General features: G+C 32.5%; 1 protein-coding gene across 2 annotated transcripts; it reads right to left on the bottom strand.

Moving 5' to 3' along the window:
• Window positions 1-2,832: 2,832 nt before the first annotated feature.
• On the bottom strand, window positions 2,833-8,227 carry LOC107459831 (E3 ubiquitin-protein ligase DA2L). Of its 2 annotated transcripts, none has more exons than XM_016078113.3 (9): window positions 8,076-8,227; window positions 7,007-7,252; window positions 6,618-6,669; window positions 6,489-6,534; window positions 6,287-6,368; window positions 6,051-6,195; window positions 5,843-5,951; window positions 4,520-4,586; window positions 2,833-3,727 (listed from the first exon to the last, which is right to left on the bottom strand). In XM_016078113.3, the coding sequence occupies exons 2-9, from the start codon at window positions 7,196-7,198 to the stop codon at window positions 3,152-3,154; spliced, it is 1,269 nt and encodes a 422-aa protein (XP_015933599.1). In that variant the 5' UTR covers window positions 7,199-7,252; window positions 8,076-8,227; the 3' UTR covers window positions 2,833-3,151. The 2 variants fall into 2 exon arrangements, with proteins under 2 accessions (XP_015933599.1, XP_015933601.1); XM_016078115.3 differs by having other exon boundaries at window positions 5,843-5,948.
• Between the last annotated feature and the right edge of the window lie 5,003 nt (window positions 8,228-13,230).

Raw genomic sequence — 13,230 nt, 5'->3', positions numbered from 1 at the left:
AACAGCTTGTAATGCACCAAAGCCTCCACACAGGCAGGAAAAACCCAAAATACCTTATCAAACATGCTGCAATCACGCACTATTACGTGTCTATCATAGTACGATACAGCATTGATCTCACATATCGTTCCGGGACAACAACTCTGAAGTGCTTGCAACAACCTAGACACCTTAATGTATGACTCCTCCCAATTACCGTATATCTGCGCAATTGCCTTTTGCTTCACTATCCAGACATTTCTGTACAAGGGTTTGAAGTGATAGTTTTACCTAACTGCACCTTGTAGGACAGAGATGCCGACGGATGGGCTCAATTGTATCAATGGCAGGATGACACAGCAAATGAGACTGTTGTCCAACTTGCGGTGGTCTTGAGACATAGTAGGGGCTAAACACGTGTACGCTTCTCCTACCCTACGCACCTCCCTAACAGAATAGAACAACCGTGATTGACATGTACAACAAGCATAACAATGATAATTGAGAATACAAAATACAATTAAACTTGAATTTACCAATATCTGAGATTTTGTCAAAGAGAAACACGAAAACTCCAAGGGTAGCCTAATTCATATTGTCGGCAATGCACATGACACTTCAATTGATTCGACTCTAGAACTCGGTACTCAACACTTCTAGGAATGCTGTAATTCTTGACTGTCTGCAGCACTGCATCTTTGCTTTTGCATATGTGGTCAACCTGAAATTCCACACCACCGTCTAAGTTGTAATCGTCTTCACCCGTGTTGGAAAATGCATTTTCTCTTCCATCACATCCAGATCCAATGTATGATAGTGATTGGGGACGGATGACAAGGCTAGAATTGGATACAGGACAGGCAAAAGATACCAACGTGATGGCTCACCGGGGTCTCCGGTACAAACTCCTCCTTGTCATCATCTTTAGAAGAACCACTTTCATTGCTATTCGCAATATACTCCTCGTCTGAGTCCTCACCGTCAACGTCCATGTCCTCCACTGGGCTAGCCACGTGTATCAATTGTGGTGCTAGAGGTGAGTCATCCTGCACAAAGTCCGACTGTCTAGATCCACCACCGCTGACATCACCAACATCCGCAGAAAACTCCATCACTTGTTCTGCCATAATTCTCCCATGGATGTCAAACATCAAGCACACATGCTCGTCGCCATGGAGCCAAAATAGACAAAAACGAAAAATTCTGTTTCCCATCAATGCTAGCATCCTATACCTCACCCTTCCGATCTATTTTCTCCCGCTATCACCAACGCTACTGAATATCAGACTTTTTAGCTCGGATAAAAAATTTACTCGCAAGATACGTAACAGAATGAGATTATCACTCAAATATCACCTCGTTATCACTGTTTCTCATATGACAGTTGGGATATATACTTACAACCAAATATCCACACTACTACTTGACATTTTGGTTTATTTTCAAAAGAAAGAGGTAGAGAAGAAGTAGTGAAATGTTTGTGAAAAATATAAAGGATTGCACATCCTTTTATAGCTGCTGAAAATTTGCCGTTAAATATCTCATTTACACTGTATACGTCATAATTATTCATGTATCTTGTTTACCATATAAACAAATTAATATTGCATGTATTTCATTTACACTGTAAACGAAATATACACGTTTCTTGTTTTGTACTTTATTTCGTTTACCGTGTAAACAAAATACATTTATTTCATTTATAGTGTAAACAAAATACATGTAGTATTAATTTGTTTACACTGTAAACGAAATTAAATTTGTTTACACGGTAAACGAAATTAGATATAGGACGCATTTTGATAAAAATACTACAGATTGTTTATTTCGGTAAATAAAATATTTATTTTATTTATTTAAGAAAAAAATCCAGGAATATAACACTAAATGGATGCGCCCAGACGGAATTAAACTAGATCAAAGAATTGAAATCAGTTCCTTGTTTTAGAACTAATTAATCAAATAGAATTGAAATCCAAATCACCAAATGCAGTTCTATTTTAGTGAAACTAGCCATGTTACACTCTATGGATGCAGCAAAATGAACTAAATTGGAGGCAACAGAGGTTGGAAGAACCGAGTAGGTTAGAGTCAGAATGAGAAGCAATTCTTGTGATTGAGAGAATGCATTTCTAACTAATTAATTTTCTAACTGCTAAACTAACTCTAACCAACTAATTTTCTAACTGCTCAACTAACTCGCACTTCTGTTCAAAAGTACTAAAGTAAATCATACCAAATATATATTTTCTCTTTTCTATCCCTCCCCCTCTTCTTCCTTCCCTCCCTCCTCCAAAGCACCCCGCTCCAGAAAAAATAAATAAATAAATAAATAAGTTTCAACATTCTTACAAGTGCATTCCAAATCAAGGAATTTAAATCAAATTTAATTAGAAGTTTATACCAAACTAAATTCATCTCAATAATCAAGTTTACACGTTCCAAAATACCCTGCACGAGGAATGTTCCATTCAAATAACGGGATAGTAACAAGATCTGTCAACTACTACAGTCATCAACCTGAATATGGACAATTTCATTGTCCAAAGAAAAAATTGCTTTACAAAAGCGCTCTAACACTTGCTGAATACTACTTTGATGCTAATTTTGAAGAGAATTTAGATCTGTCACTGAGAAACAATGAGATTTTCGTTTTTATTTTATTTTGTTATTTTCTCAGAGGAGGGATTGGGAAGGTTTATTTTGGCTAATGAACATACCATTATCATAGTTTCAGATCCACTACTCCCTTGGTTAGGGCCAAACGACTACTAAGATATGCCGTAGAAATTTGATTTTCTTTTCTTGCTCATTGTATTGTCTAAAATGTGGCATGTTACTATAAGAATGAAAAGACATCTTTCAAAAAAACTATTGAAATTTTATAAAACTATATACAGAAAACCAATAAGGAGGGAGGCACAGGGCATCAAACACTTTTTTTTTTCTAAAAAATGGCATAAAGCAACAAGCTTTGATCAACTGGAATTAATAGTTTTCCTTTGACATCTATATACATAGATTCGCATGAGAAGAGAGAATCACTACCTGATCGAACACATTGCACACGTGTGTGATCTGCTTAAACTCCCAACGCAAGACTCAGCCAGCCAAATAGCCACAACAAGCATCATGACTTTCAACAAAGATTGAACAGTACCTCGACCAAAAACTACTGCCATGAAGCACCATGTCCACTTGACATTGCTTGAGCTTCAGCTAAAGAGACAGCCATAGCTAGCATCATCTGCTCCTCAAAACTCTCGGGAACGATGGGGTTTGTAGTACTTTGAAGGCCTCCATCAATGTCCCCAGATTGTGGCAACGATATCTCATCACCATCTTCAGCTGCAGCAGAGCTGGCATAGCTAGTTGACGTTTGAGCCACCTCCTGTCCATGAACTATGTCCCATTCACCATGACCCCTAGTCATGACAGTATCATTTGTCGGCACCTCATTGAGGTTGTCTGTAGGTGTATAACTAACCATATCTCTACCAATCCTGTTATAATACCTTCTGGAACCTTGTGTGTTAAATGATGTGTTTTCACTGGTGGAGATTGTAGATGAATCTCCAGTTACTTGTTGACGCTCAGCAAGAGCTGCAATGGCACAAGCAAGACCGCCAGACGGGGATGAGGATGATCCAGTCTGTAGATCCATGACAGGTAAAGCATAGTGAGGATCAGCTACGTATTGTCCAGAAGTAACATCGGGGAAAGATAGATTTCTCTGCTTGCCTTTCTCCTGTAGTGTAACGTACATATTTTAAGTCAATGAAATCTACGAGCACACACAGCTCAACAGAATCAGAGTGGATTAAGGTAATCCCACCCTTGTACTCTTATTGAACTCAGAAAAATGCAGAAGTACTGTATGAAGCAGTAGAACAGTAGAAAAAGAAAGATAGGGGCTGATATTAGAGAGCCAGCCTCTCTCCTAGCCTATTCTCACTCTACTCCAGAATCTGCCCTCTACCACTCCAATCTATTACTCAAATACTTGCAAGCTCTCACGCTTCCCTCACTACCTGATCCTAAAGAGGATCTTGATCTTGACAACCTTGCCATAAGTTTTTTATGTGAAAAGTGAAGGATGATAACCAATAAAAGGCATGGGATTAAATAATAAAAAAAATAAATAAATATGAAGGAATCCTTTCTGCAGTAATTTAAGGATTAACATTTAAATGAATACATGCAAGCTAGAGACAAAGATCAATTCTGAATATTCACATCTTTCTTTCACACTAAAATCACTTTAAGCATAACATAAAGAATATGATGCAAAACAGAGGATATTGCACTCCTTTGGAAGAACTTCCTTACTTATTTTCATCATTTTCCATAAGCAAAATAACTGGCAAGTGGAAATTTTCAAAATTGATTGACAACATGACACCAGAAAATAAACTGTGCGGTTAGAAGATTTATTAAACAAAGTTGTTAACATCCATTTTTATAACAGGGAAGCGGTTATCTTGAATTTTAATACACTCAATCAAAATTGAAGGTAAGCATATTCAAACAAAAATTTCACCTGAATAGAAAGCCAGATTGCTTCCATGACCATTATGTCTTCAAGATCAACATCAAATTCATCATCTCTGCAGTTTACAGCATTCGGCGAAAAGAAAATTAGGTGTCCGCAAAGTAATTTTAAAACATAAAAAAGGACCCATGTGAACAAGATACAAGTATTTAATACTTGTTGACAACAAGGCATCAGCGAAAATGACCAAATATATAGAGATGGGGCTCTGCCTATTATACATCATACAGGTAGGTATTCAATGCAAAATTAGAACGTGAGGATACAAACCTCATAAGTAGTTAGATTTGGACATGGCAGAATACGACAGATCACATAAATCAAATACTACATACATTGCATAGGGTGATAAAGAAAATAGTTAGGCCAGTCTATGATTAAAATGGATAAGGAGTAAAAAAGTTACAATTATCATTTATACCATTCTGTGATACCACACATACTCAATTAGGAGAAATTTTTATTACAAAAAAAAAGGGAAGGATGTGACCATGCAGGCTAGGATTGTCTAATACCAATGCAGAAACCATTATATGAATAGCAGATAGTAATATATGTCTGATACAAATAAACAGTGGTAAATTCTACTCGAATCATCAATTCTACTTATTATCTACCATTTGCAACAATGCATAATGCTAAATATTTTATTATGTATTTATACTGTTAGACCAAACTATAAAAACAAGTAGATTTTACTTGTATCATATTAGAAATGTTTGTTTCATTCCCAATCCAAATAAAAACACAACCATTATCAGAAAATTTTATGGATAGTAAAAATATCAACCCAATCAATACATAATAACACTTGGTGGTTGATACTTTTTGACACAAGTGAGGCCAATAATGGTTATTACAATACTAATTTTATACACCGAACCTACACCAAGTGTTTCATTAATTTATGATTTGAATCCAAAGCTTAGACACAGACAAATGCAATCTATATAATAGCACTTGGTATTGTTGCGATCATAGTGGGTTGAGAATAGGTCACAAGATAACCTTAATGGTTTATGAATCCAACCCATCATAGACATGGTAGGCTCAATCACCTATTCGGACTAGTTCGGGAAGGATAATGTGTTTTTCCTTTTTTTTTTATTTTTAATATTGGACTCAATACTTGATATAATGCTCATAGGAAAATCTAACACCAAGAAGAATCCTCAAACCATTTTCAAGAAATCAGACATGTCAACTGATTTTCATTCCCTCATTGATTTTTAGGTATTTAATACCATATGTGAGAAAATATGGGACATAGAAACATCGAACATATCATGCAAATTTGGGAAATTGGTTTACCTATTGGTCCTCACAGTTGGAGGCGGTGGTCTAAACATAGAGGTGGCACATGAGTCTTGAGATGAAACAATTTCCTCATGTTCAACAACAGAAACTGAAGATGCAGCTGCTACACAATTTGGAAAGGGAGAACAAGAATAATTTCTATTAGCATGATCAGTCAAATAGAGACATACAGACAAAATGAAGAACTTCCTCAAATAGCTACCTGCATTTGTGCTGTATTCAACATCTGCAACTGCCACATTCACATTGGCAGATCCTGTTTCTAGTCTTTTATGCAATCTTTCCTCTTCATCCTGAAGTTCTTGCTGTCGCATCCTAATTTTGGCTTCTATAACGCGTTGCTCTTCCTGAAAAATAATGAGGGCGTATAACTTGATTCAATGTGAAAGTTTCCAAAAATGGCATTCTTAGACAATATTCATGGTAGATATAACTTACAATCTGCTCCAACCCCTTTTCTTCTTTTGATTTAACGCCACGATACTCCACAGCATAATTTGCTGTTTTGCAAAAGGGACATCTTGTGTTGTTAAGGCAAGCAATAGTTCTAATACTAAAGCAACAAGAGAAGGAAGCTGTCGTATAGACAATAATGAGTTATGTATTCATATTGTTGAACGAAAAAACTAGTAAAGGATACTGGGTAGGCCGAGTTGAATTCGGAACTTTCATCTGCAAAAAGCACTCTGCTAGAAGGAAAGTAATCAGGTTACATATAAATGTAATCACAGAACATACAACCAGAGACAAATAAATAACCAAATAATACCTGTACAAATACTTTTTGTGCAACATCTTGATCTGTTTAGACTTGGATAATACTAAATTAAGAAGAAAAAGGGGGAAACATCAAATTGGATAATCGGAAAGAGACATAATCAAAAATTAAATTTTCAAGACTTTAATACAAACAGCTCATATATTTTTTTTCCCTTATCTTTGGATCAAGTAATTTGTGATATATATCTAAAACTGACATGCTACATCCTCAGTCGTTTGGTTCAAAGGTCAATAAAAATAAATTAAACCCAATATACGTGATCCCAATGCCATAATTATAGTTTAATTGTGCATGATGAATTGATTAATTTGTTCATTATATACGTTAAATAATACACAAAGAAACCAATAATGTGTAAAGTATGTTAGAAAGCAGACCAGAAAGCAAATTGGGCATTCTTCCCGATCCAATGCAGTTTCTTCATCTCCAGGATAGCAAGGAGCAAGCTTCGATTCGAGTATAAGCTTCCTCAGCTTTTTATGATCAACATCTTTATGATTATACAGCCCTTGTGGCCTTGTGAATTTTTCATCTACCACTTGCCTCCTCCTCCCAAGTTTATTACCCATCCAAAGAAATTAGTTCTCCTTCTTTGCTATTGACACCTTGAATTCTTCAAGAGACTAAGCAATACAACAGCAACATGAGTAAAAAACCATTCTTCACCAAAATTACTCAAATTTCCATGTCAATATATACATATAGGCACAAAAAATTACAAAGAATGATTGACATATACAACCAACAACAACTAAAGAATCTAAGATACAAATACAATCAATAGAAGTCCTTTCTGCTCAATTCACAGAGATTATTGCAGATACACATTCCAAAACCCCTGCAGTGGCTTATGAATAATGCAGACACAAACAAAAACAAGTAAACATGGTGCAACAGAAACCCGCAAATCCCACTTTACCATAGAATCACTCAAGAAGTAAAACAAACAAGCTTTCTTTCAAATTCCCTAAAATTCATTGCCCAAACGACAAAAGCAAACAAAAGAAAGTAAAATCCAAAACAAATGATAAAAGTCCAGCTTGCAATTCAAGTGGTTGCATTTAGAATGTTCCAAAAACAAAGACTCCTGGATTCGTTAATAACCAGTCAACAATTACGACAAGCTCATTCCAAATGAATTGGAATTGGCAAACAAATGACAGCGACAATACAAGAACCCTAATTGCAGCTCGGCGGAGCTCCAATTGGGGAACAACACGCATTGGAATATGCAATTAAGCAAAGAGAAACGCGACGGAAGAGATTAAAGACCAACAAAATAGCACAAATTGAACCCAAACTTGAGTGCCAGAACCCAGTGAATGTGAACAATAACTATAATAAGAACTGAAGAAGCTTCTTGAAAAGCAATTAACAGTGAAAGAAAAGCACTTACAGGGAAGAAAATCGAACAGGAAGAGAGAAAATTGGGAATCGGAAACGTACCTAAAATCTTGCGAACAGAGAGAGAGAGAAATAGACGGGGATTTTAGAGAGAGAGAGAGAGAGAGAGAGAGAGAGAGAGAGTTGAGAGAAGAAAGGAAGGAGTAGTAGACGAGAAAAGCTTCATTTCCTTCGCCTATTCGCCAATGAAACTCACTCTCTTTCACGCGCTTCCCTGCCGCGTGACGCTACGCCGCTCTGCGTTTGTTCACACTTTACAAACGTTATTTAAGGGAATAGCAAATTTTGTAATGATACGATTTATTCACTATATTTAGAAAAAGAGTAATATTAAAACTAATTTTTTCCGTCAATATTAGTCAATTTTTAAAATTTTATTTATTTTAAATTATAAATTTTAATTTTTAAATTCTCTAAAATTAAGATTTTTAGAATTAAAAATAATTAATATTAACTAACAAAATTTTAATTTTTTATAATTTTTTAAAAAGAATTTTGAATTTTTACAAATTATCTAAAATCTTTAAAATTTTATTTTTTTAGTTTTTCTAAAAGTTTATTTGCAAGTAGAGAAACAGAAATACACTTATTTAACTTTACTTTGTTCATAATTTCAACATAAATAAAGAATAAAAGAAATGATGAATTTATAGTAAAAAATACAGAGAATCAATTTTTAAATAGTCGATATTACTATTTATTATAAATTGTTTTTTATAACCTTTAGTTTTTGGAAATTTAGAATTTAAAATATATAATTTAATATTCAAAATTATAAAATAAATAACTGACCAAAAAATTTTGGCTCACTAATTAAAATATAGCATATTTTACAATTTCATTTTTTTTATATCAAAATTGCTCAACAATGGCAAAGAAAATATAGTCATCCATTTTCTTGTCTTCTCTTGGTTCCAATTTGCTCTCATCCATGCTTCAATACATCTTCTCAAATCTCAACCATAAATTCCACATTGATCATGTAATTTTAGAATGAATGAAAATGATCTTATTGTTTTCCAATCCATTTTCCTACATAACTACTAAATTAGCACAAGAACAGGTCAATTTTTAGTATTTATTCTCCCAAAAAAACCAAACTATATAACTAATTCAATCTTATATAGGATGAATCCAATCCTTTTCAAATCATGTCAATGAATTTACATTTGCTAAGAAATATTTAATTGAAAAGCAAACCTAATTTGTTAAATTTTCAAAAAAAAAAAAAGTCTATTCTCTTAAAATATTATATTCTTGTTTATTAATTGAGATTTATCAAAATAATTTGATAAGCAACAGTCTAACTATTTTTTATAACATCTTTTTATTTCATTATAATACTTGAAATCAATATTTTCACAAATAATAGATATAGAATAAAAATCAAATTTAGTTGCAATAATATTCTTTAAATGTTCAAATACTGATAAATTAGGAGTAAAAATAGTGATTAAATCATAATCTTTGAACAACTCATTAGCAATCACATTCTTATTACTTTATTCAATCACATATAAAAAATAGTCAAACATCTACTTTATATGCTTTTTTGTTCAAGATTTGTTGAACTATCAAATGCAAAACATATAATACTTTGTCATATCTTGAATATGTGAGACATTCTATGTTAATTGTCTTTCTTTCTTTTGATCAACTTAAAGCCAAATGGATAATCCAAGTCCAAGTTCATATTATTCACTTATGGCACAAGAAAAAGGGTAATAATTAAGAAATGAAGCCATAGCTCACACGGCATTTCACCCTCTCTCCATCTCAAAGGTCTCGGGTTCGAGTCTCACCAGCTACAATCGAGAAGAAAAAATTAGTAAGTATACGAGGAATGTGTAGATGTGTATTGTGCACCTAAAATTGGGGGTTTTTCAATCCAAAATTTGGAGTCAAAGCACAAATGAATGGTTCAGATCGTTGAATAAATTTGAAAAAGACATCAAAAAAAGTTTACTTCTTTATTAAAGAGGTGAATGGCTAGAGATTGATTCAAAGAGTGAGAGCACAAAATTTGGATTCCATACCTTACAAAACTATAAGCAGTTTACTTCTTTATTAAAGAGGTCTTTCTCAGTTTTAGCTTTCTTTGTTTCAATAGAAAAAGACATTAATGTGAGGAATTAAGAAAAAGCCATTGAGATAAAAAGCAAAGAGAGTTAGACTTGGAGAAAAGCTAAATGTTTATTTCAAATATCCTTTGTATACTTTTTTGTTTTGTATTCATGATTCTAAGGGGATTCCCTTGTTAAGTTGCGTGAGTACTTAGTGGCTGAAAAATCTAAGGAGTGAACCTAGTCAAATCTAGTTTGGGTAGAAGTTGGGTTTGTTCTAGATAAGATTGAGTTGAATCCTAGAAAATTGGTGAATATAATCTTTGCAAAAGATAGTAAAAATTTCATCATAGTTGTGGTGGATGTAGGTCACATTGCACAAGATAGTTGAACCAAGATATATAGCTATGTCACTTTTCCTTCTCTGTTCTAATTCTTGTTTGAACTTAAGAAATTTTTCAAAATATTCGTTGTGGTAAATGACGGCACAAACCGATTCCTCATTATATATAATGATGACACAAACTGGTTCTTCATGATTTTCTACATCTTCTTCCAGTTATAAATTAGTCTTTTTCTGTACTTTTTTTTTAGATTTTCCTAACTCATTCCACCAGATACGAATATCATCGAAAAATTTGACTTCTACCAATCGGAACTTCTTTTCCACTGAAAGGATGCAATGTGCAAAAATCAACTTTATATTCTTTTTCTATTCGAAATAAGTTTTTGTATCATTTCTTCATTTAAATACAGGGATTTGCAACTTAAAAGCCTTTCTCATATACGAGATTCTTTCATGATCACTATTAAAATTCTCAATCCTCATTCTTTCTAATTTGAAAATTTAAAAAAAGATAAAAAATATCTCACCATGCTCTTCTCATGTGTATCACTTAGATTAGTATACTCGTGTTTGCACTCAATTCATGACCTTTTTATTTATTTATTTTAGTTCATTACTCTTGTTTTTTTTCACTTTTGGATTGCTTTAACAAATTGTACTTCAAAAAATAAAAAATTGAGAGATCAAACTAAAATAATCTAAATAATAGAGACTTTCAATTTGATAAAAAGACAACCAGAATATGTGACAAAAAAAAGATATGTGACAAAAAAAAAACAATGAAAGACATGAAGGTGATAGAAACTAATTTTTTTTAAATCTTACTTGAAGCCCAAAGTAAATTGACACAATACTAAAATTTAGACTCTAAACTAAATGAAAATTTCGAATGCCAAGGCCCAAAGTAATATAAAACAAATTTGGAATATGGACACGAAAAGTTAAAAGCAATAACATTATAATTCAAGAACACCTCTTCTTCTTTTTTTTTTCTTTTTTTTAATTTTTTATTTTTTTGAACTTTCCTTTTTTTTTTCTGTTGTTCATTTTTTTGATATTTTTAAATTTTTTTAATGTAACTCTAAACTAAATCTGCAGAAATAGAAAATAAAATAAAAAGACTAAATAAAAATTCTAGACAGTTAAATAAGAATTTATTTATGATCTGTAACTGATACCAAATGAAAAAATATGAACAAAATTAAAAGGAATAAAACAGACACAGTGAAAACACAAAAAATGCAAATTTAATAACGAAAATAAAACCGATGGAAAAAAAAGAGTTTCCTACTAAACTTCTAAAAAACTTGTTCTTAGCAACCTAAATCACCAGAAAAGATTCTCTACTAAATTTTCAAAAAATATGCCCTTAATAACCTAGATCAAAGGGTGAAAACTGAAAGATCTAACACATAAAATTATCTTAGGTTAGATCCTTCAATTCTTTTCATGCAACAAGATAAGCAAATCACTATTCTCACTTGATCACACAATGGAAAATGTGCATAAAGCAACTGAAAATTATTATTCATAAAAAAATTGTCTAAATTGTCTCACAAAAAATATTTAAAGAGGACACATTAGCTTAAAAGTGGATTAAATATTCTTAGATATGACTTTAAAATTGACCATATACATTTAAATTAGATATAATTTAAATTAAAAGATTCTAAAAATATGATAACTAATTTAAATCATATTTGATCTTATTAGATTAGATCAGATTTGATATAAATTTAAAACACCTAAAAATACTACTAAACAAATCAAGAACAGCGAGGCAGATACTGGCAAGGGGAGGCAATAGTGACGGCGAACCACACTGGATAAGGACGTGATGATGACAACAAAAGACACACGAAAATAAAGAGACGCGACAACACGGAGAAGGCGAGCCACGGACGAAAACGACGACGCAATAACGGAGATGCATAAGAGACGGTGAGACGACGCAGAGGAGCCGGCGATCGTACGTTGTCAGTGACAAACTGAGTGAGAGAATGAGAGGCTGAGAGCTCAACCTCCTTGTGAGAGTGAATTAGAGAGAGTGAGGAGGGATGAGGCTCTGTTAAGGTTTTCAATTTCTTAAAAATTAATTAGAAAACAACATTTTTTGTGGGGAGGGGTAAAAAAAAATCGAACCGATCCGAATTTTTCAAATTCATCAATTCATTAGGTTTTACTAGAATCGGACGGATCAAACTAGCTTTTTATTGCATGGACTGGTCCATGGCTAGTTCACCGGCTTTTTCGATTTGATCAACTATGTCGGTCCAATTCTAACAATGATGTTCTCAGATACATAGAAAAAAAGACAAATAAGCATAAAAATCGAATACTATGCATTTGAGATGTGTAACACCTTAAAAAAATATATGTATCTTCAAGTACACCTGAAATATTATACATCTGCATAGATGTACATATCTAAGGTGTTTTGTATTCGGAATAAAGCAAAAAATTAAATTTATTCCAACATACTTGAAATATGTTACGATCTTATTTGATTTTATTTTGTCTATTTCATTTAATTTTATTGAAATATTTTAAAATTTTAAAATTTTTAACTTAAAATTTAGACAAATATAATTTAAATTAATGATTTAATTCAATCTAATACAAATACAATAATACGTGTATATTTATTTGTATTATATTAAATTAAGTCGTCAATTTTAATTATATCCATCTAATTTTTAAATTTAAAATTTTATAATTTTAAAAATTTAAATTATTTAAATAATATTAGATAAATAAAAAATAAAATAAAATAAAATTATAATATATC

Source organism: Arachis duranensis, chromosome 7, assembly GCF_000817695.3.
Source record: "Arachis duranensis cultivar V14167 chromosome 7, aradu.V14167.gnm2.J7QH, whole genome shotgun sequence".
In the NCBI taxonomy this organism is placed as follows: Eukaryota; Viridiplantae; Streptophyta; class Magnoliopsida; order Fabales; family Fabaceae; genus Arachis; species Arachis duranensis.
Note: the sequence above shows the minus strand (reverse complement) of the source record. Positions and strands in the feature narration are given on the sequence as shown.

Excerpts from the sequence above, each read along its gene's own strand:
- LOC107459831 (XM_016078113.3), bottom strand. The coding sequence starts at position 7,198 with ATGGGTAATAAACTTGGGAGGAGGAGGCAAGTGGTAGATGAAAAATTC. Across the intron at positions 5,952-6,050 it reads TGAATACAGCACAAATGCAG|CAGCTGCATCTTCAGTTTCT; the intron begins GTAGCTATTTGA and ends CAAATTGTGTAG. Across the intron at positions 4,587-5,842 it reads CCAACTGTGAGGACCAATAG|AGATGATGAATTTGATGTTG; the intron begins GTAAACCAATTT and ends TGTAAACTGCAG.